The following is a 27,868-nucleotide window of genomic DNA, read 5'->3' on the forward strand; positions in this document are numbered from 1 at the left end:
TTGTTTTTAAGAAATCTAATACCCACTTTCTCTCTCTTTTTTTGTTCTGGGAAACATTTGCTAAATAGGCTAATCACAAGGAGGTATTTATGAAAAGTGACCTAGAAATTAACTTGACTGTGCCCAGCTGTCTCTCCCCATCTATAAGGGAAAGGGTTCCTGATGAAAATGGAATTTGCTGGAGATGATACAGATCAGAAAAGAGCAAGTATACTAGCATACGGGATATCTGAGCCTCCTGAGTGAGACATACTTTTGCTGCTTTCTGAAAAAGAGGCAGGACTAAGAGAGTAACTTTACCAGTTCCTACAGGAAAAGGGCAATGAGTCTCTGCTGGCCTTGGACACAAGTTTGATTCAAATCAATACAAATATGGGAACGACTGAGAAACTGATTGTGGGATTGGGCTTCAACATCTGAGTGAGGAGGAAAGCTGGTTCTTTTACCCCTGGGAAGAAGTGAGGACTTGGGTGCCATGATGGCTTGCTACTAAGATCCCAAAGAAGACACTGTGGCTCTGATGGCTCATGATACCAACACCAGGAAAGAGGAAGAACGTGCCAAGGATGAGCTGAACCCTGAAAAGTGACCCCCAAAAACTGGACCCCTCCCAGAATCCCTCCTATTCTTATGTGTCTATGACCACCATGGCCATGATGAAAGTGGGGGCCAGACTGAAACTGGCTGGGGCCCAAATACACTTGTCACCTCTGAGAAGCAGAAAAACCAGCAACTGCTCCCCCCACAAGCCTGACTCACCTCTTCCCGTCCCAGGTACTACCCCCAACCAGTCTGACCCTCCTCTTCCCCTCCCAGATGCCCTCTCTTCCCCTTCCAGGTTCTCCTCTCCCATCAACCTCGTCCCCCTGGCCCACAAGCCCCTACACCCACTCCCTCCCAGCCCAGGCAGCTCCCAAGCTCTCAGAAACCAATGCCCCTGGGCCCCTGCTGCTTACACCCTGACTTCTCATGAGTCTTGAGTCAGTCCTGCTTTCTGGCATCGAGAGGAGAAAGAGCTCCCAATTGGGCATACTGAGGGCCTTGTATGCAGAGTGGGATCCAAGAGCCACATTAGCCCAGAGCCCTTATGACTTGGGCACCATAGTGAAAAATGGCCACAGGCACGCATAGCCATACACGCAGGCAGCAACGGTCGCCAGTCAAAATATGGCAGGGTTTTTTCTGCTTGTAATTTAAGTGAAACAAGTTACCCCTGCCCCATACATTGCAACCGGCAATGCAGCATTAAAACTGGCCAGGCCAGTTAGGAACTGGACTTGCTGAAGATCATTGAGATACAGTACACATGAAATCTTAGGTTTGTATTTGGGCAGAAAGCCCAAGCTGACTACACTGTATTTTCAGCACACTAGCTGGAGCAGAGTTAGTGCATGTCTGTCGACCTGAGCTGGGAAGCACACTGGCAGCTGCAGTGTTGAGGGTATCCTGAGTGACAGCTCTAACTGGATGTATGCTAAACTCTTGTAAATATTGGGTAAGGGTGAAATCTTATTTTTCAGCCACCTCACTTGCCTTTCCATTCATGAGTCCTTCTATTTTGAAGAAAGCTAATTTTGTACCGCCCTAGCCTCCACTGCATGGAATTTGGATTTAATTTTCAACTCAGATTTGTCATTCAATCTGAAGCTGATTTTACTGCTAAGACGTGTGTCAACTTCATTTATTAAACATTTTGAGACCCTGTGGTTAAGAGCTGACACAACAAGCTCTAGTGCATGCTTTGGTGCTTTTCCTGTTTGATTAATATAATGGCATCCTTGTTGGTATCAATTTTCATCTAGCTTATATAAACTACCATTTGTCAGGAAGTATGAGATTCATTTGATCTTTTGCTGTTCACATTTTTGCCATTTAGATCTTCATCCAATGCCTACTGAAGTAAATGGGAATCTTTCCATTTGCTTCAGTAGGCTTTGGATTAGGCCCTTAAGGTAAGTCTACATTGCAAATGGAAAGTGTGATTCCCAGCATTGACAGGGCCAGCCCACAACATTTTGGTACCTCAGGCAGGCAGCTCTAATGACGCCCCTATGCCTTGTCACGTGGGCCAACACTTTAAAAGGTCTCAATTCTGCCTTCTTCCTGTTCTACTCCTCTAATGGTACTGCTCTGCTACCTTCTTCAATAAAGGAGAACTAACAACTTAAAATGCCTTGTTCAAAAATTTTAAGTAACACTTAACTTTCAAATGCCTGAACAGCAAATGTAACTTTTCTTGTCTCCATAGTAAACACTGGCATTTTTATCTGTTTGAATTATCAAAGTGGTGCTTTTCGTGCCTTCCTGGTTGAAAAGATATGGATTGCTTCCTGCTGAAGGTCCACAGTCTGGGCCAGCTCATGCTCTATTGAGATGGTTGCAAGGCTGACCAGCCTCTCATGTGTCATTGTGGAGTGTAGATGTGTTTTTATTAACTTCAGAAGCTGTGTTCTCCACTGGCAACTGTTACAAGGAGTGTTAGAAGTACCCACAGAGCAACAAAAGCATTTGGAAAGGAGCGGTCATCTTATTTGTGCACATATATTCCAGAACAGCCTTTGGAGCTGATCCTGCTGAAATGTATCTTGAAAGGGCTTTCAGTTCATCACCTAAATCACTCGCATCAATACTGCGGATGTCATCATGTGTCAACACTGTCTCTAGTGCTCTGCAATGCTGGTGTAGATGTTCTTCAGGTATAGTGAGAAGTTTTAGAATATCATACAACATCCCAAATATACTGCTGTGTTCCTTGAGCTACATAAAACATTCTTCAACTGACTGTATTGTACAATCTAGCACCTGGTTAAAGAATTCAACTTTGAATTGTTGTTTGGGGTCTCTTATGGGATTATCCTGTGCCTCGTAATCAAAATGTCTTCTTCTTTGGTGACTCTTGTATTCTTGAATGGGTGGGAAAATAGCTTCAGTGTGAAGTTCCTCTGCCAACTTCTCTGCACTCTTCAGAACGTTTTGAAATCCCACATCTGACTGGTAAAATTGTAAGTATGACTTTGTTTTGTCCAGTTGTTCCATTGCTCCAGATATATCAAGGTCAACACTTTGGAGTCTCTTGCTTGCAACATTCATTTCAAACGGTATGTCATGCCACAACACCATAGGGTGACCAAACAGCAAGTGTGAAAAATCAGGATGGGGGCAGGGGGTAATAGGCACCTATATAAGACAAAGCCCCAAAAAATCGGACATCTGGTCATCCTACAACACTAAGCCACACAGAAATTTGAAGTTATGTATGTTTCTGGTGATCTATTTCTCTCTGCCACTGTTCTCCCACAAACAGTTCCTGTCATAGCATTATCCTCCATAATAGCAACTGTGGCATCATCTACCTTCCCAATTTGGTGTCTGATAAGCTTTATCACCTTCACTCGACCTTCTCATCGTGTGGACTCACTGGTTTCAGCGTCAGAGAGAATGTTCCCAGATGTTGCTTCAAAATTTGCCATTGATGAGCTGACGCAGAGAAAAATACATAGATGCTTTGAATTACATTAAAAAATTCATCAGCCTCACTAGAAGCTAATGCTGCATCACTGACCACCAAGTTCAATGAAAGAGAACTGCTCGAGGGCTTAACTCTCGGATCTGTGTCTGCACTCCTCTGTTCTTTCCTCTCATGTTGCCACCATTATCGTAGCCCTGATCTCTCATGTCAGCTATCGCAATTCAGTATCTTCCACCTTTTTAAGAAGGACATTTGTCAGACCAGCTCCTGTAGTATCATCAATAACAATACGTTCTAGAAAACGCTCTCTGACAGTCACTATTGAGGGATGTTTTCACTAGGTTCTGTTGTTGTTACAAAACACACCATTAAAGTCATTTGTTCCGTATGGCTGATGTCAGGTGTACAGTCCAGAATAACAGAGTAATAATATCTTGCTGACTTCAGATTTGCCACAATTTTCTGTTTGACTTTTGTTGCCAGTAACTGTATGATCTCATTTTGAATTGTTCTTCCAAGGTAGTGGTGTGTGTACATTTCTTTGGTGGTGACTTTTCTTAGATGCTCCTGGAGTACACCATCAAACTTAGTCATCAGCTCCACAATTTTGAGACAGTTTTCATTGTTTGGCACATACAGCTGATCTGAAGTGCCATGCAGTGCTAGGTTTTGGGTAGCAAACATTCTCACAATGGCAATGAGCCTTTTCAGAACATTTTGAAAGTAAAGAGACTCTGATGCAATTTTCTCTTGATGCTGATCATCTATGGTGGCCTTTAACCTTAGTCTCATCTCAAGCTCCTTCCATCTATGGAATGCTCTCTGGTGGTTTGCTGTCTTCTCATGGCATGCCAGATTTCTAGCCTGATTTTTCCAGTCCTTTGTTCCTGTAGAACCCAATGTGGCTGGAACATTAGACTGGAAGAGTTTTCAACAAAAACAGTATGCAGCATTCTGGGTTTTTCAGTACATAAGCCATGGCCTCTCCACGTTGTCACCATTGGGGATCACATCACACCAGTAATGTGTTGGATGGAAACTTCTATTTCCATTGTCTTTGGGGAACATGAAGTTTTTGACTTGCTTTGGCCCATGCAATACAAGGAAGCCCCTCAGGCTACTGCTCAAGTGAGTCCACCATCCTGGATCATCTAGACTAAAGGAACTAAACTCAGCAGCAGCTGTTTCCTGTGCCTCCATCACACTCTTCTCTGATCTACACTTTTCTTCAGGAATGTGCATGGTTACATCCATTTGAGATGGAGATATGGGTGCTGCAGTAGCTGCCAGGTCACCTGCACTCTGACAAACTGGAAGATCAGGCATCCTCTCATCACTCACATCCTCATTGGGGACAGAAGGCTCATGGTGAACATTTGTGTCTATGTATCTCAGGAGAGCTCCTTCCTGCTTAGATAGAAAAAGCTTCCTTTGCTTTCTTTCTTTTCTGAATGCTGCCCCCAGAGGGCATTTTCTTCTTTCACTAATGACTGCTGTTCTGTGCCAGCTGTAGTGGCTCTCTACGCTCAGTTGAAGGGGACAAATAAGGAGGCTGGTAATAGGGCCTGAGTAAGGGAAGATATAAATATCTTAACGGCCTAACTGACTCCTACTATTTCAGCTAACTGCCAGTTCTCCTCAAGTGGGTTCAGGGAAGCAGCAGGAAAGAGGAAGCTCCCTGAGAAGCTGGTGTTAATCAGTCCAGGCTCCTGGGGGTGCTAGAGAGATACATAAGAGGCTCCTCCTCCTCTCTCTCCCTGAAGCTCCTGCTGCTTTCTGTTATTCCCTCTCACCTTTTCTCCTCCCTGCCTGTTATGGCTCTTGTGCCTTCCTATCTTCAGCACAGCACTCCACCATGTCTGTGCATCTACAGCAGAGAGAATACATATGCACCAGCAGCAGACACAATTTTCTACACTCTGGGTCCTAGTGGTGCTCCTCCACAGTCTGCACCTGCTGCGGCTGCCTCAGTTCGCCTCTGTCTACCCACAAGTCTGTATACCCATGCTGGTAACATATCACCAAAGATAAAAGTTGTGTGTGTGTGTGGACGGGAGAGGCTTTTGGGCTAAGAGTTAAAGTTTAGGTTAACTCTGCAATGAAGACATACCCTAAATGGCAGTTGATCTATTCAGAGTATACAGTATTTAATCCCTATCAGATGGGGTTGACCATCTGCATTAGGAGCTTCTTTTGTGCTTAATCCATCTCGGCCAGAGAACTTTAAATCTCTTTTTGGGTCTCTCAAATCCGAAAAACAGAATTTATCTAATTCAAATTCTTGGATTCTGTTAAGATAATATTTTATTGTTCTTTTGATATGTAGCAATAGTGCTGATTCTCTATCTTGTTAAAAAAGAGGGCCAAAAAAAGGACAGAAAATCTGATTTTACATGAAAGAAGGTGCGGTACATAAAAACATGTGTTTATAGATGACAGTACAGATTCAAAGATTCTAAGGACAGAAGGAACCACTGAGATCATCTAGTCCAATCCCTTGTATGACACAGGCCAAAGAACTTCCCCAAATAATTCCTGTTTGAACTAGAACATATCTTTTAGAAAAACATCCAATATTGATTTAAAAATTGCCAGTGATGGAGAATTCTCCATGACCTTTGGTAAATTGTTCCAATAATTAATTACCCTACCTGTTAAAATTGTATGCCTATTTACAGTCTGAATTTGTCTAGCTCCACTTCCAGTCAATGGATCTTGTTATATCTTTGTCTGCTAGACTGAAGAACCTATTAACAAATTGCTGCACTACCAAATTTGTGTAGGGCACTTACAGCCTGTGATCACATCATCCCTTACCCTTCTCTTTACTAAGGAAAGCTCCTTCAGTCTATCACTATAAGGCATGTTTTCCAGTCCTTTAATCTTGTGGCTCTTCTCTGAATTCTCTCCAATTTACCAATATCCCTCTTCTAAAAGGGCTGATGAGAAAAAAACAGTTCACTGACCTATCTAGTTTAAACAATAGCAGCCAAAACCAGAACTTTAATATTCACAGATTCAGAGTGAGGTTCATGGCTCTGAGGTCAGTTTAAACTCTTGGTCAGTCAGTTTTTCAAGGGTACCTTAAAAGAATGTAGAGAGCCTACTGGTTAGTGATGTGGTGCAGTTAACTGCACCACAAATTCCTTGATTGCAGCTCTCTGTTTGCAATACTTTTTAAAGTATGTCCCTACTAGAGGTGGACGGTATTAACTCAGCTCAAGGAGACATACCCACACTAGTTCTGACCGAGCTATTGCACTAAAAATAGATGTGGGGCTGCACTGATGCAAATGGTGGGATGGGCGAGCTATCCCAAGTACACTTCTAGCATCTTAGACACGATTGTGCTCAGGGTAGCTAGTCCCTCATGCTGCTCAGGCTGCAGCAGTTACACTTCTATTTTTAGCCTGCTAGCTTGATCAGAGCTAGTGCATATATGACTCCTTGAGCTGGAATTTACACCTTAGTGTCTTCATTTTTACCACTGTTACATGTATATGCTGAAACTGTTCTAGTTGTTCTATTTCACTGGTACTTTCTGAAACTTTCTCCATCATGAAATTCTGGTTGCTGACACATCATTCTAGAATACTTAATACTGGGATTTTCCAAAGGCTCTTCTGATCTACCTGCTCTCATTGAAATCAAACTCCTGTTGATTTCAGTACAAGCTGTTAGGTCAATGTTGAGTGCTTTTGAAAATCTCACTCTACAACTTTATATTTATTTAAATTATTTACCTTCTTTATTCATAATATCATCCTTAGTTTTATACTAGTTTTCACTTATAGTGCTATGAAGTTTGTAGAAAGTGCTTTATGATGTCTACAGTTACATTAATTATGCAAATGGTAATCATATCTTCTGATGCAATTTACTCTAGCTTGAAAATAGTATACCTAGCATAGCTTTCCCTTCATCTTCCAACTCAAATCGAAGAGTCTGAAGTTCCTGTTCCATTTCCAGTTTGAAACCTTCCATAGCTTGTTTGTGTGCTTCTTTCAGTGTCTGAAGTTCTTCTAAATGTTTTTGTTGTAAATGCTCTTCTAGTTCCTATGAAATCCAAAAGGAGAAGAATTTTTTTACACAAACTAAAACAATGCATAAAATATTTAACAATGAATTAACAGGAAGGATTTTTTTTAAATGACAGAAATGCATGAATTATTAAAAATACCTCCATTTACCATTTAAAAAGCCAATGACAGACTCAAGCCATCATTAAAAATGTAATCTTTATTCTACTTCCCCAAATTAAAGTGCCACAGAGGTCTTCTTTCTTATTCTTTCCCATCGCTGGTGATTACCAGTACTTTTGAGTATAAAGTGTAAGGACCATAACCTACTCACAATTTGTGCATGCAACAAGGGCAGGGTACAAGCACCATGTACACCCAAAGTTTAAGTTTCTAAAGTTATTTATTGTTCGGGTGGTTTTGTTCCAGGTTGAACAAAAATCACAAAAATCATTTCTGAGCTTACAGCAGGTAAAAGAAAAAATGCTTTATCACCTTTTAAATACTATGAAAAATATCATTCCCAGGTTGAGGACATAGATGCATATTTTCAGTTCTGAAAATTCTTTTTAAAATCACAAATGTCTAGATCAGGGGCTCTGAAACTGGGGGTCGTGAAGTTATGACATGGGGGAGGGTTGTGAGCTGTTGGCTTTCACTCCAAACCCCGCTTTGCATCCAGCATTTATAATGGGGTTAAATATATTAAAAAGTGTTTTTTAATTTATAAGGGGAGTCGCACTCACAGGCTTGCAATGTGAAAGGAGTCACCAGTACAAAAGTTTGAGAACTACTGGTCTAGATTCTGCCATCCTTTCTCAAATTAGGCAGCACTCTGCTGTACAGATTATCCCACTGAAATGAGCAGCACTACATGTAAAGTTAGGTACTACTCTAGAACCTCAGTTATGATTACCTTGGGAATGGAGGTTGCTCGTAACTCTGAAATGTTTGTAACTGTGAACAAAACATTACAGATGTTCTTTCAAAAGTTTACAATTGAACATTGACTTAATACAGCATTGAAACTTTACTATGCAGAAGAAAAATGCTGCTTTCCCTTTTATTTTTGTAGTTTACATTTAACACAGTACTGTACTGTATTTGCTTCTTCTTTTTTTGTTTTGGTCTCTGCTGCTGCTTGACTGTGTACTTCCAGTTCCAAATGAGGTGTGTGGTTGACTGGTCTGTTAGTAAGTCTGGTGTTCATAACCCTGAGGTTCTACTGTACTCAATTTGGGGAAGGGTGTTATAATAGGCTTAAAAGGATTTTTAACAGAAGTAATGTTACAGCTTTCAGCCCTGATCTTACTTAACATTGCTTATGAGAGGACTCCTGATCTCACATGGAGCCCTAACAAAGTAAATGGGGCTCTAAGCAGTAATGGTGGTATGCCCATGCACAAACACTGCAGGTTCAGGGCCTTAGACAGTAGACAAAATAAAGCAGCATATGATGTACACAAGTGTGAAGAAACAAATTTCAAAAGGACTCTAGCAAATTCTGAGAAGTGGTGTGAGAAGTTTTTCATAAGAACAGCCATATTAGGTCAGACCAAAGGTCGATCTAGCTCTGTATCCTGTCTTCCGACAGTGGCCAATGCCAGATACCCCAGAGGGAATGAACAGAAAAGGTAAACATCAAGTGATACATTGCCTGTCGCCCATTCTCAGCTACTGACAAATAGAAGCTAGGGACATCATCCCTACCCATCCTGGATAATAGACATTGATGGACCCATCCTCCATGAACTTATCTAGTTCTTTTTTGAACCCTCTTATAGTCTTGAACTTCACATCATCTTCTGGCAACAAGTTCCACAGATTGACTATCCACTGTGTGAAAAATACTTCCTTTTGTGTGTTTTAAACCTGCTCCCTATTAATTTCATTTGGTAACACCTAGTTCTCATGTTATGAGAAGGAGTAAATATAATATTTCCTTATCTACTTTCTCTACACCAATCATGATTTTATAGACCTCTATCATATCCCCCCTTAGTTGCTTCTTTTCCAAGCTGAAAAGTCCCAGTCTTATTAATCGCTCCTCATATGGAAGTCATTCTATACCCCTAATAATTTTTGTTGCCTTTTTCTGAACCTTTTACAACTCCAATATATATCTTTTTTGAGATGGGGTGACCACAAATCAGAAATATAATGTAACAAATTAAAACAAGAGCTACACTGGATGTCCTGGAAAGTACAAAGAAAGTTATTACATATAATAACATGAACTATAGTGTAGTAGGAACTTTTAAAAAACACCTCAGAATCAGATTATTGGACAAAAATATGTAGGTGGTATTGATAATGATTAAATATACTAACATGATGCCAGAAGACAGAGCAGGGTGCTAAATTTCTACTAGGTAATGGCTATATTATAAAGGATGTTATTCAATTTGCCTGCATAATATTCTACTGTAGTAACCATATTACTAATGTAAGTTACATCTCCTGAAAAGAGAAATATGAAATAATGCAAAGAATTTTCTTTACTAATTCTCTCAGTGTTTTGTATATTGGTATGTTTAATCATGTTTCCGTGGTGTACCCTATACACTTGTCTGAAATATCCAGATGAACATGCCTTTTGTTCTTGTTCTTTTGTTTGTTCCATGTTTTGAAATGCAAGTATATGTGCTTCCTTCAGGGATTCATGCCTTTGCTGATGCTCTTCTTCCAGTTCCTCGAGCTCCTGGGTAAGTCTTTGTCGCTCCTGACTAAACTGTGCCTGTAGCTGGTGCAAGGAGCTCTGAGACTGGGAAAGCTGCATCTCCAGATTCTGTTTCAGCAAGGAGATCTAATCCACAGAATAGCAAACATCAGTAAATCATAAATACAAATGTCAAATCAGGAAAAAAAAGCTTTCAAAAGAAGTACATATTTCATATGAACTTTAGATATGACATTTCTAGAACATACTTCTGAACAACATCACATATCTTAATATTAAATTCAGATAACATATCTACTGATTATAACCAAATATCATGGAACTATCCAGAACATAAAACACAAGACAGAATCAATAACTTATAACTAGTGAATTCTGTTATATAGTTTAACTCAGAAGTACAAGAATTAGAGTAAGGAGATTTTGTGAGGGCTCTCACTTTAAAATACATCCTTAAAACATCACTAATTATAAGGTATTTGATATTTCATAAATGAATTAAGTGTTACCAAAATGCTCTTCCAAATCTTTAATAAAGAAAAAATTAAAATGACACTATCAAGGTCTGAGGTCCAACACTGGATATATTAAAATTATTAAATTCTGTGGAGAAGTTCATTAAGGTTATGTAGGGAAAATCCTGACTGGCAAAAGAAATGGATTAGAAGACCTAGAAATGTAAATCTTTTCCATCTCTAATTTCTATGGTCCTAAATTATAGGCAATTGTCTGTTTTTAAAAATGTAGCACTCTAGTGCAACTAAGTTAAAATATCTCACTACTTTTGTTAGATCTATAAAATTAGAATATTTTGTGGTTCTTCTGCTGCCTCTTAATTAACACCACAGCAAGTAAACTAACAAATGTATATTTTTTTCTGGAAACTTATTGACATGAACAATGATGTTAGTGAACAGACATATCTGAGTATAATATGATTTCCTTTAGTCCATAAGGGAGCTCCATGATCCTTTATCTCAACTGTAAATTTATACCCCAATTTTAATGTCCAATGACTTAACTATCATCCTTCCAGACAAAGAAGACTGGACTGACGGGATTCCATTTGGATCCAAATAAAACAACTCCTTAATTGGACAGAAGGATTGCTGACAAAGCACCCTCAGCACCTGCCATCTTGTTACAAAAATGAATTTTGCTCCATTGATCACTCAGAAGGAAAAAATACAACTGCCAAATAGCAAAGTATTTAAATCAGTATAGAAAAAAATATTTCTAAGCCTCAGAGGGCATCACATAAAACTGAAGAAAAAACCGATAGTGTCATTTAATTGTGCACATGCCAAAATTAATTATGAAATAAATGATAAAGTCATAGCAATATATCAATGTACTCTGTGCTATTCTGCAATGAATTAAAGCTCACAGCATAAAATAAAATTAAGAGTAGCATGCAAAGGATAACTATGTGAAATTTGCAACATTTATATTATTGGTGAAATTATTCTATCACAAGTACAAAGCTAAACCAGATTTGAATGGGAAAAAGCTACATTTAAAGTAGAATTAGCACTTAAATAAAACAAGCAAAATAAGTTTGAGTGAAATGACCATGACTGGTTGCCTTTAAAACTCATTGAGTATATATATACACATACAAACACACACTATCCTGCAACTATGCTTTGACAGTAATATTTTACTTCAAATGCCTTTTAAAGGAGATTTAGCTATAGGTGAAAGATCATACTAAATTTCATAATCTAAACTATGCATGAAAAACTCTTACTGTGTACACTAACATTAATTTTTTACTTTACTTCCTGTATGAAGTAAATGAGTTAGCAGAATTTCTTAATGTCAGAGCATATAGTTAGCATGAAAAATATGTTTTAAACAGTGTAAATCAGCAAAGCAATGCAAAATGAATCATTTTCATTTACTTTACCATAATTTTAAGAAGCAAGGTATTATATGTGCAATGCAAAGTAGTAGGTAACATATATATTACTTGTTCCATTCTGACTTCTAAGTATGTATCAGCATTTTTTAAGCTTTCTTTTCTCTAGCTCTTGCTCTGCTATCTTGTTTTAATGTAAAACAAGATTTTAAAAAATAGAAATCTAAATTTAGACACCTAAATTACCTGATTTTCAAGTTCTGAGAAACCTAACAGCTCCTATTAGCCTAAATATAAAATTTACACTTAGAAACCTTTGTTAAAAGAACGTTAAGCTTGAAGGAATTAAAAGTTAGGGAATACCGGAATTAAGGTTGCCTGTACAACCTTAATTTGCCCCCCCGTGAGTATGCATTATGATACAGTCTTTAGATTACATAATCACATACTATTTTTTCCATAGACCCCGGCCTCCTCCTGTGAACAGGATGGACAGTGCTCATTGAATAAGCAGCTATTCAATATTTTGTTTCACCCTCATTGTTCAATGTGCAACCTCATGCCTTAGTCACTACACACTATTCAAACCCTGAATAATTTTTTTTTAATTTCCCCTTGGTCTTTTCAATGGCACACATTGCTACAGTACCTCACTGCTTCACACATATTTATGAATTTATTTTCTCAACACTCCTGGGAGGCAAGGTGATATTATTATCCCCATTTTATGGATGAGGAACTGAGGAACAGAGAGATTAAGGTAAAAAGTGCCCACTAGTTTTGGGTGCCCAATCTAGGATTCCTAGGATTAGATTTTTCAGAATACTTAGCATTATATAGAGGGCCCTGAGAAAACTGCAGATTTGAAAAAAAAAATCATGGCAATGTCATGGGTTAAGCAGTGATTTTCTTAGGATACACACATAATGTAGTCTGTGAAAGAACACTGTTGCGTTCCTTTGCATAAAGCCAGATGCCAAGTTCCCACAAAAACTGTTGCAATTTTTCCAACAGCAGGAAACCGGTGTGCACAGATGCCCACTTCCACCTCCTCACTGTTGGAAAATTACAGCAGTTCAGGGGGCACTCAGTGGCCAGTTTTACACAAGACACAGTAGACGGCACGCCAATGCCACTTAGAATACATGCTTCTGCCTCTCTCCTGAGGCTGCAGCTGCTTCTGTTCCAAGGTGTGGTGCCGGCTATTGTGCCTCTCAGAAAACTGGCTGCTGGTCCCTCCAGAACTGCAGCAATTTTTCCAGAAGCAGGAAGGTAGAAGTGAGCATCATGTGCTTTTATGTTGCACTCTCTATGAAGTTCATAGACATGCTCACCAACAAACTGTTGTCCCTCCCAGCCCCTCATACCCACCTCCCTCCTCCACTTATCCCACCACCCCAGTCCCTGGCTCCAACTCCGGTCCCTCAAACCTCCTTCCCACCCATAGGCTCTCAACTTAGCCCCTCCCCTTCAGCTGCTCCCCCTCCACCTGTCTCATCTTCCCAGCCCCCTGCCCCTTTACTTGCACCCAGGTATCCCCCTCTGCCCAGTATCTGTTCCACGAGGTCGCAGAGTGGGTAGTTGGGTCCAGCAGGTGGGTCAGCTGGAGCTCAGCTGCTCCCTGGGGTAGTGGGCAGGTGAACATGGGTCAGACCAATGTGCGGGGAGTTGACAAAAAGCTGCTGCTCCCTCGTTCTTTTACTGGGCTCTATGGAAACCATCTCCATGCAACACTTCCACTTGCATCTTCTGGGCTTATTAATATGCAGCAAGGGATGGTGCCTCAGAGGGCAGGTGCAGCCACTGGGACAGCAGTCCTGAGGAACAATGCATGCCCATTGGTTACCCTCTTGTTGGAGCAGCAGTTTGGAGGCCCAAAAGATGCAACAAACATAAGAATGGCACACACACATGCCCACTTCAGCGTCCCTCTTGTGGGAAAAATTGCAGGGCTGGGCTAATTCCACAATTTCACCTCAGTATCTGAAAACACAATTTCTCAGGGTCCTTATTATATAGCGCTTTATATGTTCAAAGTATAGTTCCCATTGACTTCAGTTGCAGTTGTGAGTACTCTACCCTAAAGTCTTAAGTTGGGCACTCAGAAAAGAAGGCACACATAATTAGTGGTCACCTGTGAAAATAAATGATTACTCACCCTGCACAATTATTGTGTTCCCCTAAGTGTGCTAGCACCCCCTGTGCCTTTGACTGGAGACTTCTCACAGCAGCATTCATTTGGCTCGCACATGTGTGTTAGTCAGTCTCATACCCTCTGGCATTGCTACATAGCACTGTGGGGGCAAACTGCCCTCAGTTCCTTCTCTACGGTGAAATTCCAAAGCAGAGGACTCCAAAGGGAAGGACACACATCTCAAAGAACCACAGTTACTGCATAGAGTTAAGTAACCATTTCTTCTTCTTCTTCGAGTAGTGTCCCTACTGATGCTCCACTCTAGGTGACTACCAAGCAGTTTCCTCTAAAGCGGAGGGGGCTTCACAGTCAAGTCCAGTACAGAGAAAAGTACGGCCAAGCCAAATACAGTATCAGCAGCAGAATCATGAGTTATAGCATAGTGTTTGGTGAATGTATGTATGGAAGCACATGTAGCGGCTTTATAGATTTCAATATTGGACATGTTCTTGAGGAAGGCCCTAAAAGTGGCAATAGTCCTTGTAGAATGAGTGCATATATTCAAAGGTGGTTGAATATTGTGAGACTCATAACAAGAGTTAATACAGCCTGATATCCACTTGGAAAGTCTCTGGTTAGAGATTGCCGCCTTTTTGACCTATTTGCTAGTGAGATGAATAACTTGTGAGTCTTCTTGAAGGGTTTTGTCCTATCTAGATAGAGGGCCAGGGCTCTCCTGACATCAAGAGTGTGTAGCAGTGCCTCTTCATGATCTAGATGCAATTTGAGATGGAAGACAGGCAAGGTGAATGGGCTGATTGATATGAAATTCAGAAGAAACTTTAGATAAGACTTTGTGGTGGAGCCTCATCATGACCTTGTCCTTAAAAAAACACTGTTAAGTGAGGGTATTGCCATCGGGGCACCTATTTCTCCAATCATCAGGCCAGCATGATGGCTATAGGCATACCGTCTTCATTGACAAATAGAGCAATGAGCGGGTAGCCAGTGGTTCGAAGGATGGTTTTGTGAGGCATTTAAGGACCACATTGAGGTCCCATACTGGAGTAGGGAATTGGACTGGTGGACAGAGATTTCCAAGCCCTCTGAGGCATCTCACTGTGATGGGGTGGGCAAATATGGAATAGCCCTCTATTGCAGGGTGACAAGCCATGATGGCTGCCAGGTGGACTCTGATGGAGCTCATTCATAGTCCCAAGGTTTTCAAGGTTAGGGTATAATCAGTCCATTTGGAAGTGATGCAGTCATCCATGAGACCTGCCTGTGGTCACACCAACTGGCAAACCATGTCCATTTTTGAGAATACATGCAGCAAGTAGATTATTTCCTGGTGTGTAAAAGAACTCTTTTTACATGCTCTGGGCAGGCTGTCTCTAATCCCATGAGCCATCAACCAGCCATGCTTTGAGACGAAGGACAGCAAGATTGGGATAAAGAATCTTACTGCCTTCCTGGGAGAGATGAGGAGCAGCATAGAGAGTGATTGGAGAGCAAACAGCCAGCTGTATCAGGTAAGGAAAAAACACGTTTGCCTGGGCCAGGTTAGAACTATTAGGATGACTGTAGCTTTGTCTTTCTTTATTTTGAGAATAACTTTGGCTACTAAGGGAGTTGGCAGGAATGCATACAGGAAAGTTGATGACCACTGAAGATGAAAAGCATCCCCCCAGGGATTGGTGACCCAGTCTGTTCCTTGAGCAGAAGTAGGTGCATTTCTTGTTTAACTATGTGGCAAACAAATATATATCTTAGGCATGCTCCATTGATGAAATATGTGGTGTAATACACCGGGTCTATTTCCCACTTGTGGTCTTGGAAGAAGTGCCTGCTGATCGCAATCGCAGTCATGTTCTGAACTCCTTTGTGATGATGATCTGGTTGCATATGCCCCAATTCCAAAGAAAGAAGGGGATCTTACTCTTCGGCAATTAATATAAAACATGCATGATATATTGTCTGTCACGATCTTTATGTTGATCTTTCCACGATTAAGAGCAGGAACCGGGGACAGGAATATCTGGCTGCTCTGAGTTCCAGGAGCTGATGTGTAACATCGCCTCTTGCGGCAGCCACTTGCCTTGGGTTGTGTGTGTCGTAGTCAGTAGCCCAGCCCTTGCTATCAGGGCAGTATGGCCTAGTGGCTAGGGTCAATAGCTCAGCCCTTGCTATCTGAGCAGTGCAGTCTAGCAGCCAGAGTCAGCAGTGCTGTGATCAGGACCACCACACCTCAGGATGGGAGGTGGCCAGGATATGGGGATCCAGTCCCACCCTCTCCCCTGGGTCCCAAGACAGAGCCCTGTTGGTGGCGGGGTTGCCCATCATCAGCATGGCAGGGATCAAATTTGGAATCATTTTCACTTCTGTAGGTAAGTGTGATCAGTCGTCTACATCCTACAATGCGGTAACACCACTTTCACTTCCTCAAATCATTCACTCTTCAAGTGTTGGAACCATGAAAAAGCCAAGCCTGGAGCTGGAGGATCTGTAGGTTGGGGTGAAGGATCCATCTGTCATTTTGGGAGAGCAGGTGAGAAATGGGTTAAAGAGGAATTGGAGGACATACTGCCAGCTGTGCAAGAGATGGGTACCATACTTGGCTCGGCCAAATCGGTAAATCAGTATTACTTTCGCTTTCTCTTGCTGTATCCCTAAGCGGGATGGAGGAAAGGCGTATAGCAGCTCCCTGCCGTTTGGAAAGTTGAGAGCGTTCCCAAAGACTGTTTCCCCAGTTTGGCTCTGTAGCAGTAGCAGAGACATTTCTTGTTCCGGAAATAGCAAATAGGTCTATTGTTGGAGTTCTCCATAGGCTGAATGTGCCGTGAAGCACTGCTGGATTCATCTCCCATTCGTGGTCATATGAGAAATTCCAGTTGAGTCTGTCTGCTGTCACATTTTGTACCCCTTGCAGGTAAGCAGCTGAAATGAACACATTGTGGTGGATGCATCAATTCCAAAGTTTCAGGAGGGAGGGAGATTTGGTGTCCCCTTGGCATTTATGTAAAACATGCATGCTATATTGTCTGTCATGAATATCTTTGATGAGTGGGAGAAAGTATGCGAAGGCATTTCTGACAGCTCTTCGTTCTAAAAGATTGATATGGAGAACCAATTCCGTGGGAGACCACGTGGCTTGCACTCATTTAGGTGGGTTCTCCATCCTATTAGAAAGGTGTCTGTTGTTCAAATCAGTGTTGATGGGGGTTACGTGAACGGGATGCCTGCATGGATGCTGGATGGTTCTTTCCATCAGTCCAGGAAGTGTCTGACCCTGGAGGGCATCAACAGTGGCTTGTTTAGCCTTTATTTGTTCAAAGAGTAAACAAAGATGAGCCATATCTAAATTAAAAATCAGGCATATGGGGTCACAAAGGTAAATGCTGTCATCCTGAGAAGCAGGATGCAATTCCTGGCCAGTGTTTGTGGGCTAGCCTGATCTGCCTATGAGACTTGTCAGGGTGTTGAATCTGAAGCTGGAGGAATGCTCTCACTCGCACTGCATTGAGTTTGGCCCCAATAAACTTCAGATGTTGTATGAGATTCAACGTTGATTTCTGGGTATTGAGCTGTAGACTCAGTTGCACAAATATATGTTGCAAACAGTTGCCACTTCAGTGGAGGCTTATGGAAAGGGTCCTCTGTAGGAGTGAGGGGGAAAACCCTGAACTGACACTTCAGACACCAAGGCAAGGTCTTCATCAGAATCCTCTTCCTGAAGCTCACTAAGGAATGGTGGAGCGCCTGGAGAGATTTGAAGTGAAACCCTCTGTACTGAGCAAAGTTCAGGCATTCTCAGTACTGACAGTACATAAGAGCCAAGAAGTGGAGAATTAGGAGTCCCAGATACAACCAGGTCCTGGGGAAGTCAGAACCTGCAGTACTGCAAGTGTTATTGGTACCAAGCCTGTAGTCTGTGCTGAGGTGGTTGTGGGTGAGGACACTGACAGTACCACAGGTTACAGGTGCTCCTAAGGAAGCACAGTCATTGATGGTACATAAGGTCTCATGAGCTCTGAGGGAAGTGTGGTTGGAACCTGAGTGGGTTTTTGTGGTACAGAGGAAGAAGAACAGCTCTTCTTGCCACTTTGGTCCAATAACTGTACCAATGGTCTCTCTGGGCCTGTGGCCATCTTGCAGCCTAGTAGCCCAGGAATCAGCAGGAATCAGCAGCCTGAAGGACAGCTGACTGAAGAGCTGGTAGTGCCAGGGTGGCTGAAGATACCCATGACTTCAGCTTTTTAGAAGTACATTCTTTACCAGGTAAGCCAGGGTAATATTCCTTTGAGGGCTTATGAGAGGACTCCTGCATCTTTCTCTTGGAGGCTCTGGAGATGTGGGGCTTCACTATTGTAGAGGCAGCTGACTTACAGGGAGGTCTCTTGGCCTGGATTACAAGCTGGGTGTAGAGAGCTCTCCATCATGAGGAGACAAAGCTTTATTTGTGTTTTTGCTGGCTCTTGATTTCAGTGCCAGACAAAAGTTGCACTTCTGTGATTTTTTGAGGCAATGGAGCAATGGGAATGCCCATCGCTGACCAGCATCACCTCCCAACATGACAGATGTTTGAAGCCAGGAGAACCAGAAATAACCTCCCAGTAAGAACTAATAACTAACTAGTACCTATCCAAATACAATAAAAATTATTCTCTCTTGTAAAGAAAAGAAGCTATATTAGTACTATTTACTAACTATGGGACTAAAACTAACACTAGGACTAATTGTTAATAAAAAGAGAGAATACAGTTGAAGAAATCTGAATGGGATAACTGCCAGAGCTCCACCCCAGGCTGAGACAGTTAAGAAGGAACTGAGCGTGGTTTGCCCATGCAGTGCTGTGCAATGGTATGGGGCATAAGACTGACTAACATGCATGTGATGGCTGAAAGGAAATTGCTATGAGAAATCTCTGATCAAAGGCACGGGGGGTGCTAGTGCACTTACAGTGGAGCACCTCTAGGGATACTATTCGGAGAGGAAGTTTGGTTTAAGTGACATTTCAAGCATCACATAGGAATTCAGTGGCAGATGTAGGTGAAGAAACAATTCTTCAAAGCAGCATTCAGCAGCCTTAACCATGAGACCATTCTTTCTCTTCCTGCAATTCTACCCCTCATTCACTACTCAACTTATGCAACAAGTGAGGCAGGGATCCTACTGACAACAGCCTCATTCACTACACAACCCTAACTCATCTTCAGAGCATGGTTCATCCTGTGTGTGGAATGAGGCAGGCAGGGGTTCTGTGGAAGTAGTATGTGATCATGTAATTAAAGACTATATCACAATGTATGCATACAAGATGACCAAATAAAGGTTGCACAGGCAGCCTTAATAGGCATTTCCTAACTTTTGAATGCTTGACTTCTAACTCTTCTAATATAGGTTTTTAGATGCAATTCCCTAGATTTTGAGGGGGAGGAAAAGCAAACTGGAAAAAACAAATTCCATCATGTGGAACCAAACTGACCCATACACAGGTCATCAGTAGGATTGAAATCTTTAAATCCACAGCACAGATGTCTATCACTTCAGCTACAGAATAACTGGTAGCAGTAGTAAGCTGTTAATTCTTTATTTTGACAAAGCACAAGGGGATGATCAGACACAGATTTTGCCCGTTGGTTTCACAGATATTTGCTGAAGTTAGAGGAATGCCGAAACTTGGGAATTCTGGGTTAAATTTGAGGTTCTAGAGGACAGTGTGCTTCAGTGGTTATAAACCTTTCTGCCCCATCCCCACTCTGCTCCTAAACCTCCTCTGCCACCTCTCTTGTTCCCTTTCCCTTGTTGCTATCCACCCCAACCCTAGCTATTGTCTCATTCCCTTCCCACTCTAATCCTATGCATCTGTCGTCTCCCCCTCTCCTCCTATCTTTTCCAACACTGGATATTGCTCCTCTTTCTGCTCTTATCCACCACCTTGGCACTTGTCACTCCTCCGCATTGTTTCTAACCACCCTACCCCTCCCTCCCATTCCTGCTGTCCTCTTCATATATTTACAACATCCCTGCACTGCTGCCTCCATATGGATGGGCCCCCCTGCTAAATTTCAAGTCCCTACTCCAAAGCATGGAAGCACTAGAGCTTCCCAATGAATAGGGTGCAGCATTTTTTTTTTTTTTACCATGGACAAAACAATACATGTTCCCCTAATCTCGTTCTTGGAAATGGCTGACTCATTTTAGCTGAAACTTAAAAATAAAAAAAAATTAACCTGAGGCAGACATCTGGTATCAAAAATTTCAGCCTAATCAGTTAAAGTTTGGCAAAATGATAAACAGCTGAAAACAGGATTTTATATTATGGAAAGTATTAGGCAACCTTAATTATAGGCTTAGCTACCAGCTCTGCCTATAATACTCTACTTATTTTCAGGTTCTAGTATGTCCATGCACTGCTGAAGTCTGCAAACTCCTTCCCTGAGTAACTTCCTATCTTGTAGTACATTGGTGATGTTATATACTGTAATGCCAACCTACGGAGTTCAGTTAAGTGTACACTTTCTACAAAATACATGATTCTGTAAAGCTTTGAAACGTATTTACCTCTGGTGAAATATAATAGTATTATCTGTTACACAAAACACCACATTTTTGCAAAACATATGGATTTAACTATAGGCGTTATTATTAAACGACTGCTCAATCAGTCACTATCAAAACCTGTTCACATACGTATCAACATTATAGATGTAAATTATTGTAATTTACAATACCACCCTCTGGTGACAGCAATTGTTCCACTGCTGTGAATTAGTCTGATAATTCTGAAATATCCATTCTTTTCTTCTTTCTACATAACAACAAACAATTCACATATGGGAAACTAATAAAAATATAGGTTTTCTATACAATATATGTGAAGTTTTCTTATTTTGTTTGAATTGCCTCAAATATCAAAAGAAACAATAGCATATTTCAATAAAGGGGTTTTAAGCATACATATATACATTTTATACATATTTTGAAAGATTCACCATGTATTTATATATGCGAAAAGCACATTTATGAAAGTAAGAGTCTCTCTCTTTGCATATTTTTACAGTAACAGAATCTTCTAGCTTCCAGTTTGCTTTCTCTCTATATGGAGGATGCAAGACAAGACACAGATAACTCCTTGAACACAAAGATATACACAGTACTTTGAACTTACAATCTTGTCAACTAGGCCTTTCAAGAGATTAAAAAGTTGACAGATATAAATAGTAGAAGAAAATTTAGTAATCAAACTGCAATTAAGATTTGTATTACAAACAGCAAACTATAATATAGCATCATTAATTTCATGCTTTGTAAAAAGCTTCACAATGTGCAAATATATTGCCTGCAACATTGCTTTAACATAATAAAAAATGCTGCAGATATTATGTAGCGTTTGATGTCAGATGATATGTGCACTTATACAGATGAATGGATGCAGCACAGAAGCTTTTATTAACCAGATGCATACATAGCCTCGCCTCTAATATCATCATGTATTTTACTTCAGATTTTAAAGCTTTAAAGCAACATTGTAAAGTATGCAAGTTTAGAAGTGCAAGCATGCCCTTGTGTACAAGTTGTAAGTGTAGCTCACTTACATTGCTGATAGATTTATGCAAAGCTTCACCGAGACAGTGCCGCTATGAAGAAAAGATCACAGGAATAAAGGGAAACATTCAGAAATCAACTAAGTAAAAGAAAAAGGGATAAAGAAGGGAGAGTAAAACACAGAACATTAATTATAATTTGACCAGAGAAAAATAAGTTGAAAACTGTTTGGAAAAAAAATTAGACAGACAAAAAATTTTGCAATGACTTACTGCAAAATCACTGAACACAGAACACAAGGTAGCATACTCATGAGGTGAAAAACTGTTTCATTCCTATCTCATATTTCAAATATCCAGGATATTAGTATCCCTTTAAGTGTCATATAATGTTCCTCTCTTATGTAACTGAACAATTTTTGCATTTACCAAATTGATGCATTTATCTGCTCTTAGCTTTAGCTAATGTACTTTAGAAAAGGCTATCAAGTAGATACCGACTTTTTGCATTTATCATCAGTCAGAATTACACTTTGAACACTGCAGTCAGTGTTCAACTGTAGGCATTTCTTTAGTTAGTAGCCTTATAATAGCAAGAGGAAATTTCACGGTCTTATCTGTTTTAATACTGAGAAAACATTTAGTCTTGAATAAAGTCATACTTCTATTAAAGCACAGTGGAATTTTTTGTTTTCTGAAATTTAAGGATTAAGAATCCTTACAAAAGAGACTGGTTTTCATGTAATAGTCCAGGGCAAAATTACTTTACCACCACCTTACATCAATTACTAATGAAAAACTGCAGATATACGTAAACATATACTTTTGTGTAGATGCATTGTATCAATATTACTTGATCATATACATCAGGTAATATATGTGCTCAAAATGAATGGAGGGTATCTTTATAACTGGAACTAGAGTCTGATCCAGCCTCCAATCCAAAGTAATAGATTATCCCCCCTTTGTCACTTATGTCATTCAAATAGATGGATTTCTCAATGACAACAGATTTTTTGGACCACCCTGACTGCCTTCATGTCTTCATTACAGAAATCTTGGACCATAATCTGACAGAACATAAAAAAAAGAGGAAAAATATCTTTCCACAGCCTAAATCTACAAAAAGGAAAAAGAGAAAGTCCCCTGTTTTATTAAAATTGCAGGAAACAAATTTCTGAACAGCAAACTACTACTCCTAGCAACAGTGAGAGGCAGCATGGTTCAGTGAATAGGGCACCAGATTAGGGCTTAGGCGATCTAGGTTCTATCCTTAGCTCTGCTGTACAATTGTGGGCAAATCACTTCAGCTTTCTGGGCCTCCTCCCCTATCCTTTGTCTATCTCGTCTGTTTAAGACTGTAAACTCTTAGGGGCAAGGACTGTTTCTTATAATGTATCTGTACAGTCCCTAGTACAGTCAGGCCCTAATTTTGACTGAGGCCTCTAAGCATTATTGTAATATGAATAATTAACAATATATTTCTGATACTTAGCCAGAAGTGATAAACTAGCAATGTCCTAAGAAATGGGAAAGAAATTCCAGGTAAAATTTCTTATTTGGCCTACAATCATGCTGGGTTCTGTCCCATAACTAAAAGCTTAAGGGGCGGCATGCAAGTACCAGTGAAGACACTGTGGTAAGTTGACCTAAGCTATGTTGACTCCAGCTACATTGCTGGAGTAGCGTAACTTAGGTCAACTTACCCCAGCAGTGAAAAGAAAAGCCCTATGAGTCCTAATCGACATGATGGAGGAGATCGCCGGGCCACTGATTTTTAATAAATCTTGAAATACTGGGGAAACCCCAAAAGACTGGAAGAGTGCTAACGTAATGCCAGTATTCAAAAGCAGGTAGCCTGATATTTTATTTTATTGGTAAAATAACCGAAGCCCATGTCAATAAAGAATTAAAAGATGGAAATATTATTAATGCCTGTCAGTATGGTTTTATAGAAAATAGGTCTCGGCAAACAAACCTGATTTCATTCTCTGAGGAGATTACAAGCTTGGTTGATAAATATAACTGCATAGATGTAAAAGACTTTTATAAGGCATCTGACTTAGTGGTAATCTTTTAATTAGAATGTTATATGATACTATGCAGTATCAATAAAGCACTCTTAAATGGATTACAGACAGGGTAGGTGACAGATATAAATATTAGTTAATGGAGAAAATCATCATCAACTGGGGGGTTCATGTGGGATTCTGCAGGGATTGGTTCTTGGCCCATCATTATTCAACATTTTTAGCAATGATCCATAAGTAAATATAAACTCCCTGCTGAGAAAAATAGAGGGTGACACAAATATTGGCAGAATTGTGAACAATGACAACAGAGCAGTCATACAGAGCGATCTGCATTGCTTGGTAAGCTGGGCCCATACAAACAAAGTGCATTTTAAAACAGCCAAATGCAAGGTCCTACTATGACGATTTGGGGGAACTGTCTGCACAAATTATGAATTCTGCATGAGATTATGAACTCCCTATATGTACTTTAACAAGCTGCAAACTCCATTTAGAATGAGCAGTCCTGTGCCTTCTCTGCTGTCCTTTTACCTCCATGTTGTACTGAAATTCCAATGAGTAGCGATACAGGACTGACAAAAGAGAGTTATGAACTCAGGGATGACCCTCTAATCATATACAAACATCTTAGAACATAGGCTGGTTCCCACCCAGGAGAACTGGTGAATTAGGGGGAGATGGTCTGGCAACAAATTCACCCGACAGAGGTACTGGATCATTATAGGACAGCATGAGCTGCTCTACTTGGGGGTCTTCAACCATTTTCACCAGCTCAACCTGTCTTCTGCAGGAGCTGGATGAAGCATGGGGGAACCCTGCCTACCTAAACAAACAGGGTCCCCAAGGATTCCCAAAGGAAAGGTGAACTAGAGTAAAGTGCACTGGATTCACAGTGTTTGCTATTTTCTAAATGATCTATACTGGGGCGGGGGGTGGTAAACTTTTTGGCCTGAGGGCCACTTTGAGTTTCCAAAATTGTATGGAGGGCTGGTTAGGGGAGGCTGTGCCTCCCAAAACAGCCAGGCATGGCCCGGCCCCCATCCCGTATCCTAGGCCCCAGTGCTTCTCGCCCCTGGAACTCCTGCCCCATCCAACCCCCCGCTGTTCCCTGATGGCCTGCGCCGGGACCCCTGCCCCATCCACCCCTCCCTGCCCCCTGATCACTCCTGGGCCCCCCCCCCCTGACTGTCCCCCGCCACTCCATCCAACCCCTCCTCTCATTTCTGATTGCCCCAACCACTCCTTCTCCCTGACCGCCCCCAGAACTCGTGCCCCTGACTGCCCCCTGCTGCCCTATCCAACCCCCCACTCCTTCCTGACTGCCGCCCCGGGACACCTGCCCACATTCAACCCCCCAGTTCCCCACTCTCTGACTGCCCCAACCCCTATCCACCCCCTCGCCACCTGACCACCACCCTGAACTCCCCTGCTCCTTGCTCCCTGACCATGCTGCCTGGATCACTGGTGGCTGGCGGTGCTACAGCTGCACCACCCAGAGCACAAGGACAGGCAGCCATGCTGCCCAGCTGGAGCCAGCCACGTCACCGTAAAGCACAGAACACCAGGTCAGGCCATGGCTCTGCAGCTGTGCTGCTGCCCAGAGCATTGCTCTGGTGGCGCAGCGAGCTAAGGCTGTGGGGGAGGAGGAACAGCAGGGGTTGGGGGGGCTAGTCTTCCGAGCCAGAAGCTCAGGAGCCGGGCAGGAGGGTCCCGTGGGCCGTAGTTTGCCTACCTCTGATCTATACTCTCTTGTGCTTTCTCTCAAGTAAAGGGTAACTGTGTTTTAGACTCCTGTGCAAAGGATGTCTGCATGCCTATTTGCTTTCACTACTGTATGCAACTGAAGAGTTAACTTGTGAACCTTGAGAGCTCACAAGGTGGAGTTCTGGGAAGGGTGTGCATAAGTTATGGGGGAATCTGAGAGGGAAGGCAGTTGGACCATGAGGTCTCAGATCTCAGAAGGAGGAGTTAGAGTGAGGTCTAGAGACCTCAAGCCATGGGGAGCATCTGGACTCTGTAGGCATAAGGCACATGGAGATTCAGGGTTTGGATCCCCTCACAACAGTCTGGTGAGTGTCCAAGAGAGGGGAGCTCTACCATATCCGTGACACAAGGAATGTAGGTCATACGTACTGGAACAAGGAATGTAGCTTGTACCTACAGAATGAGGAGCTATCCTGGAAAGCAGTGACTCTGAAAAGGATTTAGGAGTCACAGTGAACAATCAATTGACAATGAGCTCCCAGTGAGAGACCGTAGTAAAAAAGGCTAATGCGATCCTTGGATCTATAAACAGGGGAGTAATGAGTAGGAGTATGGAGGTGATTTTACCGCCTGTATACAGCTTTGACAAAATCAATACTGAAACACTGCATTCAGTTTTATCGTCCACATTTTAAAAAGGATGTGGAAAAACTGGAGATGGTGAAGAGAAAAGCCATAAAAAGACTTGAGGACTGGAAAAAATGCCTTACAGTGAGAGACTGAAGGAACTCAATCTGTTTAGTTTATCAAAAAGAAGATTAATAAGCGACAGGATTATGGTATATAAGTACCTACATTGAGAGAAAGAAACATTTACTTAAAGGGCTTTTTAACCTACCAGGAAAAGGGATAACAAGAACCAACCACATGGATTCCTTCACCAAATAGTTGAAGAACCAACAATAGGGGATGCCATTTTAGATTTGGTTTTGGTGAGTAGTGAGGACCTCATAGAAGAAATGGTTGTAAGGGACAACCTTGGTTCGAGTGATCATGAGCTAATTCAGTTCAAACTAGATGGAAGGATAAACAAAAATAGATCTGGGACTAGGGTTTTTGACTTCCAAAGGGCTAACTTTAATGAATTAAGGAAATTAGTTAGGGAAGTGGATTGGACTGAAGAACTTGTGGATCTAAATAAGGAGGAGGCCTGGAATTACTTTAAGTCAAGTCAAAGTTGCAGAAACTATTCAAGAAGCCTTGCATCCGCAAGAAAGGGGAAAAAAATCATAGGCAGGAGTTCGTAGACCAGCTGGATGAGGCAAGCATCTCAAAGAGGTGACTATAAGAGAAATCCCAGGGAACGGAAGATCGGGCAGGATTAGCAAGGAAAGCTAACCTTTATTGAGGTCAGCACAACATGTAGGGATAACAGTGAGAAAGGCCCAACAAGCCACTGTAAAGTTGGACCTTGCAAACGGAATTAAAACCAATTAGTCAAAGGTTCTATAGCCATATAGAAAAAGAACAAAGAAAGAAGTGGGACTTGCTAAAACCACTGAGGATGGATGTGGGAGGTTAAGGATAACTAGGCATGGCTCAAACCTAAATAATACTTTGCCCTTCAGTTTTTTTAATTAGGCTAAGTAACGTGCTATGAAGTAGTGGGCAGAGTGGCTAATGACAATGAGGATATGGAGTATATAATTACCACATCTGAGATGGAAGTCAAACCCATGAGTTTATAGTTGGACTAAATGGGGACCTGGTATCCCCATCGCAAGAACTATCAAAAGAACTGGCACATGAAAGTTGCAAGCCGACGAGCATCGGATTTTTAATGAATTCTGCTAGCCTCGAGATAGGTGGGGTGTCACTACTCTATGAGTGGAGAATTGCTAATATAGTACCTATTTTTAAGAAAGGGGAAATAGGTTGACCAGGAAAAACTACAGTCTATAGTTTTACTTCAGCTTGTCATGCCAAGGTCATGGAACGAAATTTCGAGAGAGAATGTAAAGATGGACATAGAGGTAAACAGTAAATTGGGAAAACACAACATAAAGTTTGAACAAAGGAGATTGTGCTAGAGCCAACCTGCCTCTCTCTTTGAGAAGATAACTGTCATTTAGATAAAGAAAATGCGACGAGCTAATCCTATCTGGATTCTCCGTAACGCATTTTGATATACAGTTTCACATGCGGAAATTATAGTTAAAATTGGAGAAGATGGGGAATTTAATATGAGAATCTGAAAGGTGGAGTAAGGACTGGTTTACAGGGAAGGACTGCAAATGGGCAATGACTGAATTGGTGAACTGTCAAGCCGGGGGGGGCTGGAGTGGAGGTTACTCGTGGAGTTCCTCAGGGATCTTGTCTTGGGAACTACCTATTAAACATTTTGATTATCGATATTGGCCA

At 41.4% G+C, this 27,868-nt stretch overlaps 1 protein-coding gene across 1 annotated transcript in view; it reads right to left on the reverse strand.

The window, feature by feature from the left end:
- Positions 1-27,868, reverse strand: part of FAM184A (family with sequence similarity 184 member A) — a 184,230-nt gene that overhangs the window by 35,083 nt on the left and 121,279 nt on the right. Inside the window, exons 10-11 of the mRNA XM_075063906.1 lie at positions 10,082-10,294; positions 7,372-7,525 (exon numbers count right to left, since the gene is read on the reverse strand). Coding sequence (XP_074920007.1) covers positions 7,372-7,525; positions 10,082-10,294 — 367 coding nt within the window. The remainder of the gene's footprint in view (positions 1-7,371; positions 7,526-10,081; positions 10,295-27,868) is intronic.

The sequence above is a fragment of the Chelonoidis abingdonii genome, chromosome 3 (genome assembly GCF_003597395.2).
Source record: "Chelonoidis abingdonii isolate Lonesome George chromosome 3, CheloAbing_2.0, whole genome shotgun sequence".
Taxonomy (NCBI): Eukaryota; Metazoa; Chordata; order Testudines; family Testudinidae; genus Chelonoidis; species Chelonoidis abingdonii.